The sequence below is a fragment of the Strigops habroptila genome, chromosome 2 (assembly GCF_004027225.2).
Source record: "Strigops habroptila isolate Jane chromosome 2, bStrHab1.2.pri, whole genome shotgun sequence".
Lineage (NCBI taxonomy): Eukaryota > Metazoa > Chordata > Aves > Psittaciformes > Psittacidae > Strigops > Strigops habroptila.
In genome coordinates, this window is record NC_044278.2 from 61,879,360 (window position 1) to 61,906,152 (window position 26,793).

A 26,793-nucleotide genomic window follows, 5' to 3' on the forward strand; every position below is an offset into this window, starting at 1 on the left:
TTAAGACATTTAGAACACATGCAAAACATTTCTATTTTTCAGATTAATGTGAAATCTTACTCTTTGTTTTTAATAACATGGGAGGGAAAGGAAGTAGAACAACAGAAACACTTAAGCAAAATCCATGTATTTTATTTCTATCAAGTTAGTATTTAATTTTTAAAGAGTCACACAAAACAACTTCAGAGAACTGCACCTCTAACGCTGCCCCGTTAGTTATCATGGCTACTGAGAATATAAAAAACATTTTAAACTTGTTTTAACCTGAAGCTCTTGTACTATAGTTTTTGTAAAGTTAGCCTCTGCTGTAACTGAACACCACAGTCACAACCATCAAAAAGTTATAGGTACTTCCCATATTAAGTTAGTAATGTCAGATAAAATATTATGCAACAGTACGGCACTGCAAAATACCTCAATAAATTCTGATTAGAAAGACTATATCTGAAATTTAGGACAGTGCTTGTATATAGCAGTTTGACCCTTTCCTGGTCTCTGAAGAGTTTATATATCTTAGCATCTATCCCTTCCCATTGCTACAGAATTGAAGGAAAACAATCTTATATGATACGCATCACTGTAAAATAGAAGTAATATAACAGGTGAGGTCAGTCACTGGCACAGGCTTCCAGGGCAGCAGTCACCACACCAAGCCTGTCAGACTTCATTATAGAAGCCTATAAACAAAATCTGTCAGCAAAATCAGTAAATAATTGAATTATGTCAACATTTGTACTAAGTAATATTTACTTGACTAATATATCATATCATCTGAAAATAACTGTTTAGAAAGGTTATAGGGGATGCATTCACTGAATAATTTTCTACCACAGCATTCATGTTATGAATGGAACTGTTTATGGCAGGGACATTTTCTTTGGTACAATGCACTTAAAATGACAGTAAGTTGGCCACATGTATGTAAGGCAAGTGCGTATCAAGGCAGACTTGTAAGAGAAAGTCCATGATGGCAATTACAGTAATCACTGCATTGTATGTGTACAGACAATACTTCAAAATTCTTCTTTTGCAGCATGCAGCAACAAAAGATATTTTCCAAATCCTTTAGTAAGAAACTGCAACTTCTATACCGTCAAAAGCACACTGTGAATCACTGCTTCTCAAGAGAAATTATCAATATTATTTCTTCTATCATCAGTATTACATAAAGCTGGAACTGAAAAACAAAAGCAAGCACATAAACTGTAACATACTCTGAAGAAATAAAACTAAAACAGAGAAAACAAATCTAAATATTTTCTGTAGTTGAAAGTTACTCGTGATAGTGCAGATAATGACTTCTACTACCAAGAATTCCACTTCCATATATAAATCCAGAAAAAAGAGTTTAGGAAAAGGAACTCAGTAATATTACTTGAAGTGCAATAAATTTTGGCAAAAACACAAGCAGGCTGCTAGCATACACCCAAAAAATGTGCACCCATCTAGCTTCTAAAGTTTTTCATAGTGTAGCAGTTATGAACAATTTCTGTACCAAAAAATCTGCTTTCAATTGCAATAAGATATTAATCAACAAAATGTTATCTGCAGTAAAATTGTAGCTTATCAGGAAAGGAAATTAATAAGTCAAATGGCTTCTGGGTAACAATTTGATATATGAATATTTAATTCAATGTTTACATATAAAAAAGTTGGGCATGTTGTTCTGGAGACTAATTTTGAACACATTTCTGAAATTTCACTATTTATTTGAGGTTTTCATTTGGAAGTGGAGAAATAAAGGAGGTGAAATGTTTACCAGATCATATTGCACACTCAGTGTAATTTTACAGCCAATTTTATCAATCTTTCTGAAAAATCTGTACTAGGAAGACACATACAATATTATGGGACAGCAGCAGTCAGACTGCTTCATAAAACTAACACATCCTACATTCAAAACCTCAGTGCTGCAATCAAATTTGTCATTTCTGGAATCCCCTGGGTGAATTTCTCTCCCTCTCTAACTTCTCCTTCTCCCTCTTGCTCTGTTCGTGAACAGTCACAATTTCTTCATCTCTGATATCAAAGCACAGCAATTCAAGTCGAAAACCTTGGTTCCTTCAAGGGAAAAAAAAGAAAGAATGCTCATAGAATATACAGCAATCACTCTAAAACTAAATCCACCATGAGGGTAATTTACACACTTCTGTCGTCTTATCACAGAATAGGAGCATGTTTCTATGTTTTCTAAAAGATTACTGAAATTTGTGTTATAAAAGGGATATGTGAAGAATTATTTTTCTTGCTGCCTCTGATGACTAGCATCAGCACTTACTTTTTGTGGTCCTTGCCTTTCTTCAAACTAACAGCAGGTGTAGAAATAGATGCTTGTGACTGGAGTAACTCAGCGTTAGCTTTCTTCTCAAGAAACATAGCTATTTGATCGTCTAGAACTTTTTTCTTTTTCTCCAATTTCAGATTCACTTCTTTAAGCATTTGCATTTGATGTTCATACTTAGCTAGTAGCTGTTTAAAGCACAAAAAAAAGATTTCCAACTAGTAACACAAGGTGGTGATATCACAATACAAAATCCCTCTGCAACAAAACAGTAAAACCTACCTCAACTTGTGTTAAAACTCATTTAAAAATTGCAGTTCTTTCCCAAAACTGATAAGACTAAAAACAGCAATCCAGAAAAATAACCACTCATATCAAATTGTTCTCACAGAAGCCAGACTACTACACACAAAGTACAGGTGGAAACCTTCTAATTCTCTCTCTGCATAACCTCACAACATCCTTTATTCCTCCTGAGTTGCCTGCCCATATAAGAAATAACTAAGATTATAAATGTAACCGTAGGCCTGTTCTACACAGTAGAGCTGTCTAATTTTAAAAATGTGTGTGTATGTATAATATTCATCCATTTACTTCATTGCAACAGTTAACCAGATGCATTGTAAAAAACAGATACACCAATAAAAACATTCAGGATAGAAATAGTAAGCTCCTAAGCAACTGTATGTCTCAGGAGCGGTAATGCTGCACAAGTTTCTTCTGAATAAAGAATGTGAAAGCAATCTGAAGTACAACAGAAATTCCTGGTTTTCTTTAGTTTTCAGATACACATACACACTTCCGAGATACCAAGCAGCAGGATTATAAGACAAATGTTGCTTAGCAGTGACTGCATGATCACTTTCCCAGATCAGGAACTGGGAAAACTAACAGCCGTAATTCAATTGCAATATGCAGAGCTCACAAGCCACCTGATACAAATCACAGAAGGAAAACATCAAAGGGTACACGGCCAAGTGTTCTTCCAATTGGACAGTCTAATACTGAGATTAAGGACTGAATCTGATTTTTTTTCTCCACAAGTAGCATGCAGGACTTAACGGATTTAGAAAACAAAGTATTTAGCCTTCTCATACAAAACATGCACCTAAATGTCTTGCAAAAACTGCTACCTCTTTGCTAGGAGACTGAGGTACAGAACACCAATAGATCTACACAAATTTCCAATTTCAATTACACTAGTGTTTGAATATAAATATGCATGACCATGATAGAGTCTGGCAGAAAGCAGATGAGAAGATCCTGTTTTGCCAGTCCAGCTTGACAGGACTAAATCTTCAACAACATATTTAAGAAATGTTCCACATCTCCAAATATTCTCAAGGCAGCTGGGAATAGATGAGATTTTAAAACCAAAACAAAACCAACAAAAACACCCCACCCGAATTTCAAACCTCTTAATATGAGGGTTGAACTCATATTCAATAACCAAACCTGGAGGTCATACAAACACATATGCCCCACTCCCTTGGGCTGAAAAACAACCCATGGGATTTTTTTTCCTGAAATCATGCTTTTCACAAAGCAACCTATGCATGGAAAGCACCTACAGTGCTGCTATGGCACACAGATGTTTCTCAGCATACTGCTAGAGAAGACAAAGAAACATGCAACCATTGTATTTATCAGCCCTCTTACTTCACCTCCTACCTATTGACTTGTCCCAGCTTTCCAGCAAAGCCTTTGGACTATAAGCTCCCTCGTTCCAAAAAAAAAAAAAAAAAAGACTGCCATTTATAGAATCATTTAGGTTGCAAAAGACCCGTAAGATCATCAAGTCTAACTGTTAACCTACCACTGCCAAGTCCACCACTAAAACATGACCCTGAGTGCCAGATCTAAATGTCTTTTAACTACCTCCAGGGATGCTGACTGCACCACTTCCCTGGGCAGCCTTTTCCAATGCTTGACGGTCCTTTCAGTGAAGAAATTTTTCCTAATATCTAATTTAAACCTCCCCTGGCACAACTTGAGGCCATTTCCTCTTGTCCTCTTGCTTGTTACTTGGGAAAAGAGATGAACATGCATCTCACTAAAACCTCCTTTCAGATAGTTGTAGAGAGTGATAAGGTCTCCCCTGAGCCTCCTTTCTTTCGGGCTAAACAAACCCAGACCCCTTAGCTGCTCCTCCTAAAATGTGGTCTCTTGTTTGCCTGTGTCTAATCAATCTGCTAATCCAATCAATCTATGTAATCAATCTGCTTTTGATTACTTACATTACTTTACATTACTGCCCTCAAAATATCAGAAAATTATGCTAAGAAGTTAACCATTTCAAATCTCAGCAAACAAACTTAAGTTAGACAGGCATGCTTACTTGTTGCTCTTCTTCTTTCAACATTGCTGCTTTCTCCCCCTTTCTCTGCACAAACTGTTGTCTTAGCTCCTCTTTTCTTTGCAGTTCAAGGTAGAACTCAGACCTCTCTGCCTCATAGGCTTCCTGCGGACTGAAGTCCAAAAATGTAAGCAAGTCTCCAGCACGTTGCGTTAGTCAATGTGGAATACCAACAATCCAGAACATTATTTAAACAATATTCATCTGAAATACTAATTTCTACAGCTTGCCACATAAAAAATCATAAACGAACCTAAACAGAAGGAAGCATCTTACCTTTCCGAGTCTATACCACTACCACTATCACCACAGTACTGGCAGGAAAAGTTCTGCCTTTCAGGGGAAAATGAATGGAGCTTGTGCACAGATGTGTCTCATACACCAAAGAGCACACTACCTTTGATAAGCATACCTGACTTAACGATACAAGTTCTTTCAGCCGAATATTTACCACAAACTTCTCTAAGTCACAAGATTCCAGAGAGACAGAATTGACGGATCAGAGCTGTACTAATGGTTATTACAAAACCAAAAGGATTTGTCCAGCATCTTGTAAGACATGGGGCTTATGAACTGACCTAAACATGGATAATGTTCCAACTCTTTATTCTGGGGCTATTCTTTTACACCATTCATAGTTTCTGACAGCTCCTGAGTGCTGACTGGTCAGCCGTCCTCAGCTATCCTGAGTTACTGTCCTTTGCCAGGTATCTCATGCCTTCCACTATGAGGTAAAATAAATGTGTCTATCAAATATTTAAATTGGATTTATATTTTTAATACACATACACACTTGTGTACCAGTTTTTAAGTCTCATCTTTTTCTGTTTCTATTAAGACAGTTTATAAATGGAAAGACTTACAAAAAAGGGTATCTAAAAACTTAATATTAGAGCATTAGTAATCTTAAACAGCTTTCTTCCATATTTAAAATGATGACTGACCAGTTTCCCAATCCTAAAGTTTCTTATTTGTATTCAAAATATAACCTAAAGAGAGAGAAAAATCATCTTGAAATTGCACATACAGACGTAACGTTTGTAACCTCTTAAGGTTAGAGCGCTTTTCCAATTCTATCTTATTTGAGCAATACATTGCAATAAAACACACTCAGAACAACAATCTTTTGGGGTTTGTTTTTTGGGGTGGGGAGGTTTATCAGCTGTGAAGTAACTTAGGTCATCCTGAAATTGCATCTATCATGTGAAACGAGGGCATGGTTTTCACACAGGTATATTAATCCAAACCATCTTTAAGTTTAGACTGCATATGTAATAACAATAAAGCTACAACACAGTTTTTTCTAGTGCTAGCAACCTCACTATACATACTTTTGGGCTCTGGGTCAGTTCTACTAGCTAACATGCTGTCTTTGGGTGCAATTAAAGCCACTAGCGCAAGTGCTGGACTAAGCTAACATGTTGCAATCGCACCTTCATTTCATCATGTGGACATCTTTAGACTCAACCTAAGCTAGTTTACCAGGTAAAAGCAATTTTGTCTTGAAATTAGTAAAAGATAAACTTTGGAAACTCTGAATTTATGAAGTAATCAAATTACATGTTTCAGGAAGAGGAGAAATCAAAATGTATTCTTTAAATGCTCCCTCCCCCTGGACTGAATAGTTCTGGGAATTGTTCTGGAAATCACAAAGACAAAATTAAAACAGCGTTTCCTCTTCTGTGTCTGGCATATTAGCAGTATAATGATCCAAACAGTCTTTGGTTTTAGGAGGTTTGGGGAGGAGGGGAAAATAATTCACCAGATCTTAAGCCAATCCTTTCAACATTACTGTATCCACTGCTCACTGTAAAACACTTTTCAGTTTACCTGAAGACTGTTTTCACTATTTCTCATATAGCACATTATGAAAATCAAATTCACAGGTTCTCTCATTCTTCCAGGTTGGACCTCTAAGATTCTATACTTGTACAAAACCACTTGCAAAATTAAGATTATAAAGATACTTATTAAATAATATAGTCTTATTGAGATTTTAGAGTAAGAGAAGGAATTGTGAAGAAAGTCTATACCTTACTTAGGCATTACATATCTCATAACAGCACTATGGCCTACCTTTCTACAGAAGCATAGCTGTGACACACAGTTTTTCTCTCTGGGTAAGACTCGGAACATGGAAGGCTAAATATAAAGATGCAAAGCAAATGTGTTACGTTCATAAATAAAGATTCTGACTGAAGCGAATTCAACTCTCAATGGAACAGAATGTTTGTGTGCTACAAACAGCACAGGTATTTACACAATATTTTACAGTTTGTTTAATTTTAAAAAAGCTTTCAAACTTGAAACCTACACTTGCAACTTTTTGTATAACATCTGACTATCGATTAAGCTGTATCAGAAAAACTAAAAAATCTAGAAGTTAACTAGTATGAGGTATTTTTAGCATGGTCCCTTGACTCAGTGAACTACGTAAGTTAATACTAAGCAACACTAAGGATGTGGTAGACCTAAATAATTACCGTTTTCCCAGTGGAGGCATGAAAAAAAGGCATTTTGGATGTGGTTTAGTCTTACCATAAGGAGGTCAAAATATTTAGCTCAAATGCAAAGGTCTCCAGTTGGTCAGATGAATCCCATTCCCGAGGGACTTCTTAAGGAAGAAGCCTAATAGCCTTTCAGATACTAGGTTTCCTTTCTTAGAAAAGGCAACTAGAGTCATATCAACCTTCCGCTACGCATAACCTTTTTCACAATACTGAATCCTTCCTGGTTTTCTCTCATCATCCTCAAAATCGATTGAAAACTAAACATGTTTTTGTTGAAGAACTGCAAGGTCTGAATATCCCAGTTTCAGGGAGAAATAGATTAGTCACATATTGAAAAGCTGAGATGTTTGTGTTACAGTTATGTTTAACTGTAATTATGATGAAGAACCAACTCTGATTATGAGCATAGAAAAACAACTAAACAAGAGAATTATTAACATCAGAGAATCCAAATATGCAAGCATATAGCCTGAATTATCAACCTTTGGCTTTTTTCAACAGACTCTTGCCTACTGGTTTTCTTTCAAAACAAGAATGTCCCCTTAAGCAACAACACAGCTTAGATTGGAAAATGAACTTCAAAAATGTCCAACTTCAAAACAGTAGTAATCCTCCCTTGCAAACATCTAAGGTTACTAGGTGTGTATATATTTAGAAGTTTTTTTGTCTGAAAGCAGTCCTCATTACTAGATTTCTGTTTTCATCTATCCCCAATTTTTCTATTATGGACATCTCAATTATCTCTTGCTGAGATTAACCTAATTCATATTCCTAATGGACATAATAGAACCATCAAAAAAGGCAGGACTAGACCATCCTTACAAAAGAGGGTCTATCTTTACTTTTCAACAACATAGAAATTCAAATCTCCATTTTAAGTACTAAAAAATTATAATAAAAGCACTTCCTGGATTTTACATCCAACAGATACTGCGTAAAATGCACAAAGCATCCTCCCAAATACTCTGCTATCCATCGACCATTACATAAATTTTACCATAACAGGCTTTCCAAGCCCAGTCCAAATTGGCTGCTTTTCATGGCTTGGAATCCAGATTATACCTGTATGACTAAATCTAGCCTTAGATGGTATTTCATTTATTCCCTGAAGCACCATATGGTGGATTCTTTAAAGTAGTTTACACATGTTATACTTTAATCTGATAAGGCATATACGTGACTGCAATTCTCATGACAATATATAAGTTTTGTGTATTGTTTTTGCAAGAAATGGGATCAAGTAAATTCCCAATTACCCATTAATTTAAGTTATTCTAATTGTTCCCATCCAATTTAAATAATGGTTTGATAAAATACCAGTATAAACCAGGTGTCCCAAAAGCAGCAGAATTAATAGTCCAAATTCCTATACATGATTTTATGTTCAGTGATTGTAATACCCAAAGTCCTGCCTACATCCTTACACCTTTTTAACTATATAACTAGTGACCCTCCACATTTCCTAAATATTCTTTACTCATTGTGAGTACTTTCATGGACCTTTCCCACACTACAGCTACTTCCAAATCACTCATGATCTTCTCATCCTACTGCAATACTGTCAAGTTCCCAAGAGTTTCAAAAGACAGTACTTGATTCAGAAGTAATGATTTACTGACAACAAATGCACATTGGCTTGCCAACAGCTGGTAGGAACAGAGGTCTTCTGCTTTTCCTGCAGTGAGAACACTAACCATGTAATCCCCTGGAAGCATCCAACCCTTCACAGAAGTTTGAAAATGGAGAGGTGGTTCATAAGTTATTAGGGATAGACTAACAGACTGCACACGTAAACTTCATTTTCCCTGCAAGTATGGTTAATGAAAAAGTAAATTCTTAGAATGCAGTTGCAAATAAACAAATTCAAAAGTCATTATGACACTAATTCACAAAAAATATAGGAGTAGGGAATAGGTATTTTTTGAAGTTGTGTACACTTTTAAAAGCATACACAAGACAGTCACTTCAGACTACTATCTTTATTTTCCCTCCTCGCACCTAGTAATAAAAATGTAAATACATTTTCTGTTGTGTGATGAAACCATTTCTTACCAGGTCTCCTATATAAAAATAAAGCTTACCAACACGTTTTTTCACACGTAAGAGTGAAAGCCTTTAGAGATCTGCTTACAACCTAGCTCACAAGCTAACTGAAAATCCAAGAATTACTCGGTTTGCTTTGCAGTGGTGTACAATGTTGGATGAATAAACTAGTGTTGTAGTTTAAATACAGAAGAGTGGTACAGGAACTTCACAGGCAGCTTTCTTCATGACATGTCAAAAGGCAGGACATGTTAGCTACTCATGCGTCAATGTTCAAAAGCTAAAAACCCCAGTGCAGTAAAATCAGCAGATTACTGAAGTCTAGCAGAAATTTTCTAAATTTACATAGAAAAACCCAATTGAGATTACCAAATTTAGTATTTAGACAGCTACATCACAGGCATAAAATATGACTTCTCAACATGCATTTTGATCATTATTTACACAAATACCACAAAATTTTATTCATCAGTTCATTCATTCTGCTATGCAATATTAACTATACCGTAAAGCTGCAGCTTTTAGAATTCTAGTGTACATATTGTAAACATCTTTAAGGACAAACAGGATGACAACTGAATAACACATTTATCCCTAGAAGAACAGGATAGTCCCTATTCTGAAAGATAATGAAATTTACAGGCAGCACTGAACTTCCCCTATGGAAGGAGACGTTTTCTATCACACTGCTGAGGAGGACACTTTTTATCATTTCCTTAGTAGCTTCATAAAACACTTTATGGGTAGGGCTACATTAGTCTGCCAATTACGCTACATACAAATCCTTTAAATTCTCTTCCCTTTTTATGGCATCATAAAATATCTCTCCCAAAAGACAAAATGTCTTGTCTTTCAGACCTCCGTGTCATTCACTATGCCACATAACTGCAAGACAACCATGTATCCTAGATCCAGTCCCACTTTTATATTCCTGTCGCAGTAAATATGGGAAAAAGTCAATTTTTCCAGATTCTTATGGAATGCTTATTCTCATCTTTCCAAAACAATGACATTTTCAACAGATGCGATTTACCAAAACTAATTAAGTGTATTGTCTTGCCACAAAGCTCTCAATAAACTGACATTTGCAGGCCATACATAAAAACCACACACCAGAGAAAGCTCAGATTTGTGTATCTATCATCTCCACAAAGCAATCCATTTCTAAACCAACTTCTGAAGCATAAAATACTATGACATTCCGATACAATGCAAACTGTTTAGGCGTGTTACAATTACAATTCTTGTGGTTTTGTGGAAGAAAAAAGTTCTGTGGATTATCATTTTTATAATTTAATTCCTATCTTGAGATAGCTGTGAGATTGTGAAATGGAGATATTATGAAAGTCAAGTTCAGAAAAGCCAAAGGCACTGCAGTTACTATTGCCATGAACAAATCTCTAAAAAAGCTCTCCTTAGAGAAAAATAACAAGATATCAGCTGTTATTGTATATTCTTAAACGTAAACCTAAACCAAATGAGAAGTCTATGGTCAGTTTCAGCTGGTTTTAAACTTCATTCACCTTCGGTTCTCTATTTATGAAATAGATGTTTCTTGTTATGTCAAGAAAAGTGTCAAGAGACCACTGTGATTCATGGTAGCTCAAGATCAGCTAGATGAACTAACCTTTAAATGCTCCTTGACATTAAGACTTGGGAAAGAAGTGCCCACATCCAGCATCTTCCTTGGCCACACTAATCTTATTTAATTATTGTTGTTTGAACAATATATGTTGGACCTAATTAAAGTAGAAGAAATGCTGCTCCATTGACACTGTGAGTTACAGTAACTGCAACTGCCTTAGAACTTCTGTGCAAAGTCCAGGTGAAAGCAAAGAATTTAACCCACTAAAAACAACTATTTGGAGGGAAGCCATATAAAAGTTTGTTGTTTTGCTTTGTTTTGTTTTTTTACCAGAACAGAATGGGTAAAGACACTCTGATGACTAAGTAAAACAAGTGAAGAAACCAGTTGGTTCAAAGCACTAGAAACTGTTCTTAATGCAAAGTCTTATTTTGTTTTCACGTCCGGTTAAAGTCAGTACTTCCCACCATGACTATGCAATAATAGCACTTTGATAAACTGTGAAGACTTGAACAACTCCTGAAGCATCAGTTCTTCCCCATTAGGATTCTAATAACTTATAAAATACAGTCCCACACATAAAACGACCAAAGGAAGTTGGAAGAGTGAGAGGGAGATGACAGAATTAGAAAGAAAAGATTAAATAAACTGGATATAGAAATGGTAAATATTTCCTGCAAAAAGCAGCTTTACTGCATGAAACAACTGAGCGTCTCTAACCTTCTGCTTAACTTTCCTTGGAAATCCTCTATTAGCTTCTGACAGTCAAGCAAGAGATTTCTTGTCCTGAAAAGGCTAGACATTTGTTATTATGGGAGACAATATGAGTAGCCAATAGTGTAACTGATGATTTTGCAAAAGTTCTTGCTTCGGTTCTTTCTGAATTTCGAGTACAACCAAACCATTGTTCAGAATCAGACATTAAGATAGAAAATAAAACAGCATGCTAATATATAATGAAAGTAGTCTAAAATGCATAAGGTGAATGTACATGAAGAAAATTTACACTGTCTAGGACAAAAAATTAAATTCCCAGGTTTATTCTAAAAGAGAAAGATTGCAGAAATACAACTAGCTTGTATGCCTTTAAAAGCAATGATCATATAATCCCACATACTTCTCCATGAAGGTAACTGAAGAGCTACATACTTACTCTGATTTAAAAAAAAAAAAAACCAAAAAAAAATCCAAAAAACAACAAAAAAAACCAAACGAAAAAACCCAATTTTTTTTTTCCCTCTTTGAAACCTATTCTATGTATGAACTCTGTTCTGTATTGGGTTGATACAGTCAAATGTGAAGCAAATAGATACTGAAAGCAAGTGCTGCACATGCAGTCCTTTACCTGACTGGTTCATGCCCAGGACCAATGTCTCTGAAGACCATCTCTTCCAGTCTGCAGCGTCTGTACAACTCATAATGCCGTGCATGAGTCTGCTCTCTTAAGTCTTCCATATTTGTGCAAATAAGCATCTCACGAAGCTTTACAAAGTCACAGTGGTTCTCATTTGCCACTAATGAGTTAAAAGAGGAAGATTTTTATTACTATGCATAACTAGCAAAATTGTCAAAACACATTTTTAACAGCATTGAGATTCATTTATTTTGTTTACTAACTATAATTCCAGAAAAAGGTATCTTGTTGTTTACTATACATCTCATAATTCCTTATCATTTCAAATATACACATTGAAGCACTAACTGTAAGTACTGGTGAACATGTTCCAACACACCCTGATTTCCTGTTTGAGTTGAACAATGATAAATTTCTCTCTTTTTTTCCCCTCTACAAACAGTCATAAAACTTAGAAATCTGGTAGTACTAGAGGCACTGCCACCATACTAACCTACCCAAATATTGCACAAACTATCTCATAGCTCGATTCCAGGGTTGCATCATTGCTGATGGAACTACCAGTTAGTGCACACCTCAAGTATTAATTGTTAAACTCCTTAAATTGCTGATCCAAAATACAATCAATATGGCATCAGCGGATAATACGAGCCCTTTTAAGTATTGGTGAATTTTATACTTCAACAATGACAATCTGGTAAAAATACCTCTGAGAATTCATTTACCTTGTACAATGCCCCAAGGGTACTGACGAACTCTCACCATTTTGTTTCCAATTTGCACCTTTTCATTACTTCCTACTACCGCAAATGGCATGTGCCCCTGTAAGAGTCACACCAATACAGTCTTATCTCTCAGCATTCTTATGTCAGAACTGAAAAGCAAACACTTCAGAAATAAACTGGGGAGAAAAAACACCATTTCAAGAAAAGCCAAAAGGCAGTTTCAAACAAAAAACCACTTTGAGGAGATCTAGTCAAACTACTGATACAAAAGTGAAGCTACAATAACAAAACCAGGAGTGGTTGACAGACGAGATGAGTGCGCTGCCAATTCAGAGGAACCTTGACAAGCCGGAGAAATGGGCAAAGAGGAATCTCATGAGCTTCAAAGGAGAGCAAAGCCAAGTCATCCACATGAGGACGAATAACCCCATGCTCCAGCAAATGCTGGGAGATAACTGGAAAGTTACTTTGCAGAAAAAGACGTGGGGCTCCCGGTGGACAACAGGTTGGACCTGATTTAGCAGGTTTGCCCCAAAAGGCAAAGGCAAAGGCAGCAGTTTACATCTTCAGATGCATTAGAAAGCATACCAGCAGTAAATAGAAAGCCACTCTAGAACACATCCCTCTGATCTGCATTCAGCCAGACTTCGTATCCCCAGTAATAGTCATGAGACAATCACAGGTTTGAACCCGAGGTATGGTTACTGCTGTGGGCTCAGCCAAATGGCCAGAAATATAAATAGAGGCTAGGTACTGTCTGCATGCTAACCCACAACTATTGACCAAATTAAATAAATAAATCATTAACTAGAAAATAAATCACTAGCAGAGCATGACAGCATGAAAGGGGTAAGAGACCACCACCTTTCCTCACAGCAGAAAGACCTGTTACTGAATGACAGCCTCCACATTCTCACTCCCTGGCACAAGTGACAGAGGTTGGGACTGCAGAGCCATACACTCCCAAGTACCAGCCTCTCCTCCATACTTTCAACCCTACATGCAAACATTATGTTCATGTGCATCTACAAACATATGCACGTGAACAGCAAATACAGAGTGTTCAAAGTAAAGACGTCTAACTCCACAAGCTTAGCTGAAGCTGGCAGATACTCCTGGGAGGATCTGAAAGGACAATAGTAAGAAGTCAGAAGTATACCTGACTTTTTAATCCCCAGAGAAAATCTGTCTTAATTTCAAATAAAGTACTAAATAAAAGGAAAAAGCAGATGTAAGACTTGTTATGATAATGACCAGAGAAAACTGGAGAAACGAAGCACTTTAATGTCTTTCCTAACAGATGTAAGGTAGTATTTGCTGAGGAAAAGAGCAAAGCCAACCTGCCCATCTATGTTAGCAATTAAATATTAATTATACAGAAATTAGAAAAAGTATTTATAAGTGAGAACCTCTTTTCTGTTGCTGAGCCAGAAAAGAAAAAGCCTCCTAAAACAAGTGGAATCAACAGCAGAGCAACAGGAAGATTTGAGAATAGGGGAGAAAAAGAAAAGAAAACAAAACAAAACGAAACAGATGAGCTTTTTAAGAAGAGAGAAAAATAAACTTGTTACGTACTAACCTATAAGCCTCAAGGTAATGGTGAAAGAACAGGCATGAATCAGCATTAGAGAGTGATGCTTTAGTACTAAAATACCAACGTTTTTGTCATTTACTTACATTCATGATGGTATTAATTTTAGAAACGGTTTCATCATCAGTTGGAAACTGGTATATCTGGATGCCATTACTAACTAATTCAAACATGATTTTGTTCTTGAAATTCTGTAGTTCGCTTTTAGTAATGCTGTCTGCTTTGCCTATAATTGGTATAATGTTCACCTATTAATGACACAAATTATATGAAATGTGTAAGACTTCAGTTTTGAGGTGACATCTTTTATAAATTAAATTGTTTGGTGATGAGCTGTTTAAAACTTTCTCCACAGTCCAAACTTTCCATCAATTCATATCAAAGCTTCACAAACCATGAAAAATACATTCACTGGCACAAATTAACAAAATAATAACAGATTATTTAATATACTCACTTAAAATTAACTGATTCTGAGAACAGAATGAGGAAGGAGGTCCCATACAGTTTAGTGCTGAAAAGAACAGCAACGCCTACTTATTAATTAAATGACATTAAGTATTTATATCTCTGCTAATAAAATAGATTGTTTTAGTTTAACGGGACATGGTTCGGGGGTTAAATGAAAGTTGACAGTTTAAATACAAAAAGAAAAGGAACCTGGCTACCAAAGGCTGCCTACCCTTGAGCTGTTTCCTTGGGGTCTTTTCAGCTACAGCAACATCTCGTTCACCTCACCACTATAGCAGATAATTTCTGAAGTATCTGCTGCAAGCATATGAATGGCAAAGACTAAAGCATCTTGCTTACCAGTCTTTACAATAGCTATTCAGAACTTGCAATTCAGTTCTACTAAGGTAAACTGCCCTATTTCCTAAACCAATTATGACAGTAACTTAGTAGATGCCAAACTTTTCTTAAAAATACTATCACCACTCCCAAATTATGCATTTTTCAGAACTAGATACAAAGAATTAATGCCAACGTCCAAATATTTGGGGAGAAAATACAAATAATTATTCCAGATTTCTCAAGATGAGAATTTTACAGAGTCCCTTGATCACAGATGCAAAAAGGAGGGGGATGGGAAGGGGGGAAGAAAAAAAATAAATAAATAAAACCCCACACACATTCCTTTTTTTAATCCTGAATAGCCCCTCTGAATGGAAATGCCTGGGCATGGAATCTCAAGAATGGGTTCAAAATGAATGTTTTTGAAATAAGTCTTGTGTCTTAACCAAAACACCCAAACGAGAAAAAAGGCATTCCAACTCCAAAGTATGGCTGCTAAGATTATCTGATGATAGTCCTTAACTGTGTAGCATACATAACCTAAGCACACATGGGGCAAAATGTCTAAAAGCAAGTAAAATGCTAGATTTTTTTCTTTTAATAACAGAGTTAATTTTGGATTGTTTAAACAGTCTATTATGGATATGAGTAATTCACAGCTTCAATCAGATTAGCGGAGGGACATCAATTTAGGTTTTCTATCCTATAGGTTTAAAAATGGATGGCATACGGTCTTCTGAATTAAATTAACCTTTATTCAATTTTCTACATGAAAGTCTTTCAAGCACTCCTTAATTGGGAAAGAATTTCTTAGATAATGAATAGCAGAGAAAGACTGCTGGAGAGTCCAGTAAGAAAAGAAAAGCAAAATCACCAGAAACTGATTACAGCTATCAACATTGGTGCTAAATCACCACTATTGTATTAAAATTTAAAAGCTATACTACTCCGGCTTTAGATAAGCAACAAAAAAGTTATCTTTGTTTAATCTGTTAAACAAAATCAATTTCTGCTTGCAGCATCTAAGGTTTACTTGAAAAGTAGTATCTTAGTGCTTTCATGCAAGAATAACATTAATGGAAAGCACACATTTGTACTAACAAGAGACATAAACTGTATTGATTTGGGCCACATACAGATGTGCCCCAAGTCCCAGTGCTCCCTCTTATGCCTACTACTCACTCAGAAACCAACTGACTCCCTTCCAGCCCCTTCCCCAGCTACAGCCAACTCTCAACAGCTATGAAATTGAATTTTCCTACAAAGTTATAGGCCATTAATACAGAATCACTTTAAAGCCCCCCAAAATGTGTACATTTAAATAAAAAATACAGTCCTGCCCTTCCCCTTGCCTGTAGCTGCTCATTGCCAGGTAGAACTAAAATTTGTGCAGCTGTCTAAGAAGACAGAATACTTTTCAGCTTGATCAGTTACTTAATGAAGCAAAAATCTTTAGCTTTCAATTTCAATCAGTTCCCTCATCCAGGGAACTGGCTGTCCAAAAATCTTCAGCATGCACAATGGGAAGAAGCAGCTGAGACTGCCTCATTCAATAGCAATGTAGATTGAGCATGTAAAATCACCAGGATAATTTTTATCCATGTGCATTATGTCTCTGTTTGCTAGCACCAAATTCAGCACTGTCATCATCATCGTTCTGCCAGAAATGCAGTGTTGATTCCCCACCCAGTTAGAAAACATGCTATTACTCTAAATTAAGATTTTCATGTAACACTTTACATTAATGCCAAAATATCTGTTGCCACTTTATGCTACAGAGAAGGAAAAAAATACATGTACTGGAAATTATTATTGGTTGATATCTTGCAGGATGATTAAAGTGTCTCTCTGTGAATCAATACAAAAATTTCAAATTACTCTTTCTGAAGAAAAAAAAATCAACAAAACAACAAACTTAAACCTAAACAAGGTACCTCCGTATCATTCCCTGACTTAACAGTAACCTACATATAATTCTTCAATAATGACTTAAAAACCCAGATGTGTTAGTTGAATAATCACTAGCTCCCAGCAAGAAAGCATACAGAAGAAGATTCCCTTCATCTGTGAATGAAACCTGGCTGGTCTGCAGTGATTCAGTCCTAAGCAAAACTATGGGACTCTCCAATGTCTAAAAGCTAGAGGCCAAATTCTTAGCTAGTTATCGAATTTATGAACAATAGAAAAAAAATAATTGCCCAAAGATAGGTCTGTGTTTTTCCTCCCAGGATTACTGAGTATAGGATGACTCTATCCTATTCCAAGAATCCTCTTTACCTCTGAGCTGTGTAATCCGGTCTTGTTTTGTATCAAGCAGACCATAACAAAGCTAACAGTGTACATTGTGGTGGATTTAGGAAGAAACTAAAGACAACTTTTGACAGATTTGTACACTTGACGTATGCATGTTCCTCTACCACCTTCTCTTTATAGAATCCTATACGCAGCAAATGTGACCAGGGACTTCCACAACCTGGGAAATCCTGAGTTCTGAAATGCCTCTAGGAGAATACAGTAGTAAAAGCATCACAAATATGTTTCACAATGGGACAGAAACCAAACTACAGTTGAAGTATATACTTTTTCATCTGTGTATATTTATATTTCTGTAGTAAGATCAGAAAGTAGAATCCATTGCAAAGGATAAAACAACAGTTGCATGCTGTTCATGTTCTCTCTGAACCAAAGCAGAAACAAAAATATTTAGAGTAGGTGGCTAGAAGCTAAAATCCCCCGAAGCAGAATTACATTCATTTTATCCTGACGGGAAAATATTTCTCAGGATGCTGGGACTCATGGATCTATTTCCTTTTCTTTTGGAAGAAACACTGTTTTAAAGGGAGTTCAGTTTGAGAGAGCACAACCTAGACGCCTAATATTTCTGCGGTTTAACACAACCTCCAACTTCAAAACTCTGAGTAGAACAATATGTTCCATGAGACTGTTCTAGTACCTGTATTCTGTATTCTAGTACATACTCTAGTACCAACGCTCTTTAGCTCTCAGTGCATACTACAGGATATTTTCACAAACATTTTAATCTGGCATAAAGAAAGCAGTGACCCTGTCTTTCCTACCTTTGTCTCACCATACTCCTCCCCACACTTGCTCTGTGCTATTGAGAAAGTTCGAAATGCAAAATGCATCCACAAACAAAATTACAAAATACCAAATGTGCTCATCAATCACAAATGTGGAACAGACAGCTGATTTGGTCCTTGTTATCGTGAAGACACATCTCACGAACAAGCAAATGCAGAAAGAAATGCACCTTCAGGAGAGACGCTAATAAAACACAAACGAAAGGGCTAGAGGAACAACAAATGCATTTAAGTTATCAAATGTCTCAAAAATTCAACAAATTAAGCCCAAATGACAACAGGTTTCTTAAAATTGGCTAAACATTTAGCTTCATCCAGCCCCATTACAAGAAGAAAGATAAGAATTTAGAAAGTGCAAGTAATCACACTAGAAACTGCTATTTTAATGCTTTCAAAACAAATCAAGATGTGACATTTAAAACACTAATGCAGCCTATCTTAGAAAGAGCCATGCTGGCAGGGTGTTCTGTTCATGGCACTTGCCTCTTTGGCTACCTCTAACAAAGATGTTCACAGTGCTGCAAAGCTTTTTATATGCTAACTTTCCAGCAGTCCCAAAACTCAATAGTGAACTAGAACTAGCAACAAGCTTAATTAGAAATATTACAGTGTTCATGGAGGGTACCCTGTCCAATCACAATAAAATAGATGTTAACAGTTTGTTAAAAGTAAAGTTGGTGTGGGTTTATTTTTTTTTTAAACCTCGTAGTGCTTCTTTCTTCAGCGTCTGGCCAAATGTCTCTCTCCTTTTGTTTTGTAAATAAACACCTGACAAGCTGCAAGCTACTTGCAGAACCAATTTATTCTGAACTTAAGGTACACTAGTACTAAAAACATCCCAAAAACAAACACACAGATATAGAACTGAAAGGTGGTAGAGGGCCTAAAAGCTGCAAGATGCTTCAGGAAGTAAGACAAATTCTTGGAACTCTGTTTCAAAGTCTTACCTTGCTGTCTAGTCTTCTCATGGTTAATAAATCTAAGGATTTCAGGGAATGGCCTGTAGGTGAAATGAAATAGAGGCAGACATGGATGCGAGTATCATGGTAGCTAAATAAAGAACGTTTAATTTTCAGTTCTTCTTGGAGATAGGCTTCAAATTGTGCATCTATATAATCCACTATTGGCTGATAGCTGTAAGAAATAAAATTTAACAACCAGTGATTAGCTAGTCCTAAACAGAGTCAAACTAACAAAGGAATTCCTCTTGTACCGTTCTGTGGATTTTTGCTTTACATGTCAAAAGGCTGCTCAAGTATCTACTCGCTACAGCAGAAAATTAAATGTACGGAGTAATCTTAATTTCTGAAATGCTACTTAAAAAGAATGGCGCACCTAATACAGATAAAATATTTCCTAGCTACTATTAGTGAACAAAAGCTACATAAACTTAGTTATGATTATAGCCAATTTTCCCAAGTGATGTTTTATAAATTTTCGTAATCAAGCTGTGCAACTGCAGACTTTTAGATAGAAGGAAGATACAAAAAATTCTTTGATACAATACGAGAAAAGAAAGAATATGCAATTACCAGTACAAAGTAACAGGACCTCCTTTATCTTCTGAAGTACTGTACAAGAGAGAGCTCAACAATACACAAAAATTGAAAAGGAAGAATGTAAGAGAACAATGTAAATCTGATTTGCAATAAATACAGTTTAAGTATACTTTATCCTATTGAAAACCAGATTATAATCTGCTTTCTAAAAGAAAGTGTTGCTAGAGGTACAGGCAGCGTGCCCTTACATTTTTGCTTCTACACAAAGTTTAGAAACCAGATCAAATGCTATCAAAATTCCAAAGTAGTTGATACACACAAAATTAAAAGGAGGACTAAAAGGCAGCTCCTATACCACACAGCAAACCCTCTAATATCTATTCTAATACTTGCATCTCATTCATCCAAGTCACAAGCAGTAGCTATTTTCCAATGGTATCATAAGCCATTGCTCTCATAACAACGTTAATGTGACTCTCTAACCTTCATTTATAACTACTACCATTTAGGCACCCATATATCACAAAGGATTGCTAAAATGCTTTACAATTAAGATAAAAGAAACAAGTCTGCTGAGAGACAATTCAGTATTTTAAAATCTTCAATTCATAAAAGCAGACTCAAAAAAAGTTCTGAAAGACACTAGCATGGTACCTCTACATCCTCTGATCAAACTGTCCGACATGAAAAACAAAGGCCTTCAGAAATCCGTATGATGTTCGTTCCAGTTTATGGTCTTCAATATATTCCAACCAAATTCTTAAACCCCCTATAGATCTAATCTATATAACATACAGTAACCTGTTTGCTTGTTTAAGCCTCTCACTGACTTTCTCCCTGCTTTCCTCCTCTCCAAAACAAAGCCACTATTGCATGTATTATTTACATACATTTATAAAAGATTGTATCATAAAGAAAGGGGCAGAGTTCATCTGATCTCTCAAATAATTTCCTAGATGAGAAGAAAACATGCTTACTTTGGTACACAGAGAAAACAGTAAACCAAATATTTGGAGTATACATGTAAGACAAATATTTACTACAAAGTCCAAAGAAAAATCAATTGCAATTGAAGACCAAAACTTCTACATATCACAGCAATAAGAGGGCACTTACCTATCTTCTTTGTCTATTTGGTCACCAAATCCCACTGTATTTACAATGGTCAGCTTCAAAAGAATATTACTTTCCTGTAGTTCGTAAGTCTGGGCTCTAAGTTTTACTTTTGGCAGAAAATGCGTTGACACAGGGTCATCAAAAGTGGTGTTAAATAAACTGTTTATCAAGGTTGATATCCCACTTCCAGTTTCCCCTAAAGTTAAACAGAAGGGTTAGGGAAGACATTTTGCACATCAAATAAATACCTTCTAAGCATAGAAAGTATTATTGCGGGAACTCAACAAATTTACACAAAAAATTGCCAACTGATTTCTCCAAGCAAAATGGTTGCCTGCATTCCTTCTTCATAATGACCACTAAATATCTTTTAGTTAATTTTTTCATCCTACAGATAGAGTTACCCGCTAATGAGTAATAAGCAGAACAGTCTCTTGACACTTGTGCCTCTTTAAAAGTGTGAACTACTTTCCTACAGATTTTAAAAGCTAAGTAACTAGCTGTAAAACCATGGGGTTCAACACAGGGGTTTTATGAATAAGGATAAAATACTAGAGCAAATATTTGACAAGTATAGAAATACTTCAGTAACATCACCTTGGAATTTCAGGAGGTTTTGATCTGAAGCTCTTTGTTACAGTAAAAGTAGTGTAGTTTACTCAAAAGAATCCAAGAAGCTATCCATAAATCAATAAATAATTTTTGCAACATTTCTGGTCTTCATATTGTTTATGAAAATGTTAAATATAAAAACAAAGGACGGATACAAATAAGCAAAGCTAGGGGAAAGGGTGGAATTATAGTTCATGCTTAACATTAAAGAAAGAGTTGAGCATTGCAACTGGATTTAAATTTCAGTCACTTCCTAAGGATGGGTATACTACTAAAGCCTTAAACCACCCAGATATTACTTACCAACGCAAAGAATGTTGAAGCAGAAGCCCCGACTGATGGATTTTCTAACCAGTTGATCTGGTAAACTACTAACACCAACATGACCAGACAACGATAAAGCTCGATAGTCATCACCTTGCTACAGAAAAATCATATAAAAATGTTAGTGAAGTTAATTGCAAAGCAATTAGCAATGGCCTATGTTTTTCCTTCTGGAATTTTCCAAGGGCATCACGATTTCCCTCAGCGCCAGCACCTCATGCAGCTTCACTCTGCTACATACAGACTAACAAATATGCCGAGAAATTAAGTCCACAAACTGACCACATGGTGCTTGCATCTTACTCCTTCTCAAAGAAATAATACATCATCCAGCTGAAAAACAAGTTACTGCCATATCACTAGTTTAGAAATATGGTGATAACTCAAAAATTAAGAAATGCAAATCATGCTGAAAGCAATTAAGTCACCATACTTGCCAGTCTTTTCAGATTAGTATCTGTTGGATGGAGCAGCTAAATTAAGCTTGAAGGCAGCATCTCATCCAACTTTATTCATTGAATAACTCAAAGCTTGCCATCTGAATGCTACAAGAGCTGTAATATTCCTGGGACTACTTCCCCTTTTTCAGTGCTTTCTCAGAATTCATACTCTTTTCAAAATAGCACACAATATGAACAGCTTGAGGTGGTCCAAACCACATCACTCCTTCCCCCACCCTCTTTTTAAAGTTTCATGGAACTGCATCTGGATTTCTGAAAATACGTTTAATCAAGTATACTGCTTTATATCAAGTTGTTTTGCCCATTAAAAAGAATATGCAAAGAAAAATCATTGCCTGAGGCAAAAGTAACATTTAAAAACTGGGGTGTTTATTTTAGAAACAAACTAAAAAATATATAGTTATCTTTTAAATTTGCAACTTATTTCAGACTAAAACTGCACAACACTGGGCCGCTCCACAGCAAAAGCTGGGTCTCGGACTATGCGCAGCTCTCTGAGCAAGCCTCCTGCAGCACTACATTTACAGTCCAAGCAAAGAACTAGCTTGCCACTCAGCTTGTAGAGATGACTGAGATTTGCCCTCCAAAGCTTGAAGGAAAAAAGTAATCGATGTTCGTGTGCTTAGGCAAGAGGCCAGGGTCATGCCAGGCCCAGGCAGCTACACAGAGGCCCTTGGAAGAATGCATGAGCATCAGCCATGAGGGCAGATAACATGTTAACACGTCCATGCGAGCTCCAAACGTGGCTTTTGGAGCCTTGAGTTTTCCACTATCACAAACAGGTGTGGACATTCATTAAACCCGAAAACCTATTTTAATCTTCCAACAACAAATTGCATTACTCTCTTACAGTCCATTACTTTCCTAACAAATAAAGTTACATTTAATACAGCAAATATCAATGTCGCTATTGCCTCATAACATAGGAGGTAAGTAGGAAACTAAACAGATTTCAGAAGCAAGTGGAAAAATACTTTCCATTTTTGGGTAGTCAAAATCCAAAATGTAGATGTGTGGTGTAGGCATGCATACCATTGACATGACTTGATGTTGATATGTGCATGAGACAGAGAGCAGATGGGATGAGTAGAGGGAACAGAAAGGAAACCTTGGCAAAAATAACAACAGAAGAGAACAGAAAATATAGGAGGATGAGGCAGAAAAAATAGAAAGAAAGGGAAGTCTATGAAGATGCAGAGTAAGAAAGGAGATACATTAAAAATTACATGGAATTAATACACCAGTCTATTCTATAATCTAAAAAACAAAACACAGGAGTCAAGTACGGAACAAAGCATTTCCCCGAAAAGATGTGTAGGCCAAAAGACGACCCAGTGAAAACTCATCTGACAATTTCACTCAGAGTTACCAGGTAATTTATTCAGTCTGACAGAAACAGTAGACAACTTTTAGGAATTAGTCGAAACATCAGAAGCCAAGGATTCTTCCCTCATCTCTTTCAAACGACTTCTTCCACAGCATTTTGGTGCACCGACTATTTTCTAGCCCACTCCAACACACACCACAGTTGAAGTTGTTGTAAACCATAGCCTGCCACAAGATTTCCTTCATACATGCATATATGGAGAGACATTAGAAAGAACCTTTGGAAAAATAATCAAAAGATGACATTTTTGTTCTATGTTTCTGTCTGAGGCAGGGCAGAAGCTTCCTGAATGCCCCGAACTCACCAAGGATGGGCAGAGGAAAAAGTGATGGCCACATCAGCAGAAAATGGGGGCACACCGTGCAGGTTGCTACTGAAGAAAGACTGTACTATGAGGTATTTAGGAACAAACAAACAAGCCAAGACACTTTGTTGGTTTTCCAGTTGTGAAGAGGTGATTTCACAGACAGCAGCATACTCACTTGCAAACAGGGCCTCTCTACACCAACAGGCACTTCAGTAACTTGAGAATCTAGCACAGCTAGTACCTGTTCCTCTATTGCTGCCTATGGATAGATGTGGCAGGAGTAAGCAAGCAGGGAATTGATACTTGACAGTAGAAAAGAAACCAGTTCCTCACAGCTAGTGCTCCATGTAACGGGCAAAGGATGATGACAACAGTGCTGGTCTGTTCAGCTACTGCTACGCAGGAGGAGAGAGTGCTCAGCTCTGTGGTCTGCACAGAAAGGTCTCTCTCAACCTGTATGTTTCACGGAAGGGAAATCAAATAAATAGAAATCTGGTGCAGCCCTCTGAGATGACCCTGACGCTGAAAAATCCTCACGCTGGTATCAATACTGGTATCATATCTACACTCACTTTCAGAAGATCAGCACCTCTGTCTGTGCTGGCCCAGCTGTGCCTGCTGCAGCTTTAGCACTGAATTTCCTGAAGAGCAGCACGCAGCCGTCTTCACCCTTGGCTGAAGCATCAACCCTTCTTGTTGATGCTCTGTCCAAATGAGAAAGCAATGCTGGTCTTGGATGAGACAGTGGTGGTTGCTATCAGAAGGTCCCTTTGACTGCAGCTCCCTCCTTTTTAATTAACCAATGACAAGCACTGTATGCAGTTGTACGATGGCAATGGCTGCCAAAACCTTCCCAGAAATGAAATTTTCAAAAATCAAAGTACTAAATACTTGCATCTCAGACTTTGTGCAGCCCAATAGTGAGCAGATTTACAGAAGCAGCTCAGGCTGCATCCCGAGAGCAATTTTACATTTCTTTTGAAAAACAACTGAAAAACAAATCTTTTCCAGAATATAGTGGGAAACACTTTAATAATTACACAGCATGTGTTAAACTAGGAAATATTATTTGATGTCAATATAAATATATTTTACATCATTGCATTTACATAATTTACATTTATAAACCTAATACAAAATCACCCTCCTCCACTGCATAACTACGTTATACATCCTGTTTTTACAGCATTCTCTGTAAAATTTTCCACACACATGCTTTCCTCTCTTCCCTTATCAAATCCATCTGCTCAGTGGACCCTCAACCCCACTGTCACTCACTTTTGCTGATTTACTGCATCTCACCACACTCTTTACACAAACATTGACCAGCAAAATCATTTTGTATTGTCTATCATACTCTAGCTCTTACAGGTTTTTTTCCTTTTTGCATTTTTCCAGCTTCCCATGAGAATCAGCCTGTGAAGTACTGGCTCTCATCCTCACTATATATACATAGTATGTGCAAAGAGAGAAAGCTTTTATGAAGTTATGCACTGCACTACATTATACTGCAGGTGCAAAGGATTCACATCGGCCTTAAAGAGACCCTGCATGAACTGGAGCTCCCTGGGTGGGAGCCCTTACAGAAGGCAAGCACTGCTCAGCAGCCCAGTGGTAAGCAAGTAGGGGAACATGAATGAAGCCCTACCACTCTCAGCCCAAGGTTGACAAGACAGACAGACGAATGTGGTCAGGCCCTCTGATGGCTCCAACAATGGCCCAACAAATAACTCTTTCAGAAGCCTCTCTTCATTCTCCCCATCCCACACTGCTCCATCAGGTGTTCCATCGGGAACCAGAGGAAGACACTGCCCCAGATGAAAATCCCCCCAAGGAAAGAAAACTTCAAAAGAGTTGACAGTTGTTTCCCATTTTACCAGTTCATGGGGCAGCTTCACACACAACTCCACCAGCACAACTGGGGTGGAACAGCACAGTGGCAGGGATGAGCCAAGAACAACCACAGACATATTTTCCCCCAAATTCCTCCCACTGCATGTTGTTTCCAGAACCCTTCTGTACTTCTCATTGCTGAGGTGTGACACACAGGCAGAAAAGTCATAAATGAATCGATTTATTTCATGTTCAGAAAGGGAACTAATGCTCCAACACTAAGGCATAGATACAATCAACGTCTTCAAATCATTGAACTGACAGTTCTGCCGTTATGCTTAATGGAAGTATTCCTTCAATAGCCAAGGTTCGACTCAGGACTTCAAACAGCCAACACGCTATGGGAGCCCCAAGAAGGGCAACAGCTTAAGACAAGTTACTTTAACAGCAGGGATGTTAAAAGCCGGCACCCCCGGGAGCCCAGCTGGAAGATGACTGCGCCCGCTGACCGCCGCCCCAGCACCGGCTGGTCCAGCACGGACCCAGGGCACCGCCGGGTGCAGAGGGCAGCTCGGTGCAAGCGACACCTCCACCCCTGCGCACGGTGCAACCGCCGCTCCCCTTCCCCTTGCGCTGCGGACCCGTCCTCTGATCCGCTCCGGCTGACACCCCCCACCAGGCGCCCCCGGCGCAGCGGCTGCGGTTATAACGGCGGCCAGAGCTGCCCGCCCGCCCCTCCCGGCTCCCGCACGGCGGACGGCGCCTACCGGCAGCGGGCAGGTGGGGAACCCGGCCATGCCCCCGTGGGGCGAGCCACGGAGGGACCGACGGACAAGCGCGGGCGACGCTGCCGCCGACGGCCGAGGCCGCCCGTCCCCCCGGCGACCGGCCCAGTGCGCGGCGTGCCACCGGGCAG

The 26,793-nt window shown here is 37.6% G+C and overlaps 1 protein-coding gene across 5 annotated transcripts; it reads right to left on the reverse strand.

The window, feature by feature from the left end:
- Positions 1-835: 835 nt before the first annotated feature.
- SEPTIN10 (septin 10) lies at positions 836-26,793 on the reverse strand. 5 transcript variants are annotated; one of them, XM_030473811.1, is made up of 11 exons: positions 26,645-26,793; positions 21,869-21,986; positions 20,954-21,149; positions 19,286-19,472; positions 14,532-14,693; positions 12,855-12,951; positions 12,121-12,289; positions 6,714-6,779; positions 4,620-4,749; positions 2,279-2,469; positions 836-2,061 (listed from the first exon to the last, which is right to left on the reverse strand). In XM_030473811.1, the coding sequence occupies exons 1-11, from the start codon at positions 26,672-26,674 to the stop codon at positions 1,926-1,928; spliced, it is 1,482 nt and encodes a 493-aa protein (XP_030329671.1). In that variant the 5' UTR covers positions 26,675-26,793; the 3' UTR covers positions 836-1,925. The 5 variants fall into 5 exon arrangements, with proteins under 5 accessions (XP_030329671.1, XP_030329698.1, XP_030329679.1 ...); XM_030473819.1 differs by lacking the exon at positions 6,714-6,779 and having other exon boundaries at positions 1,835-2,064; XM_030473838.1 differs by lacking the exons at positions 2,279-2,469; positions 6,714-6,779 and having other exon boundaries at positions 836-1,177.

Bases quoted from the DNA above. Each gene is read 5' to 3' on its own strand.
- SEPTIN10 (XM_030473811.1), bottom strand. From the start codon at position 26,674: ATGGCCGGGTTCCCCACCTGCCCGCTGCCG. The intron at 21,987-26,644 runs GTAGGCGCCGTC...ATTTTTCTGTAG, and splicing joins TCCCCACCTGCCCGCTGCCG to CAAGGTGATGACTATCGAGC. The intron at 2,062-2,278 runs GTAAGTGCTGAT...TTTCCCTTGAAG, and splicing joins AAAGGCAAGGACCACAAAAA to GAACCAAGGTTTTCGACTTG.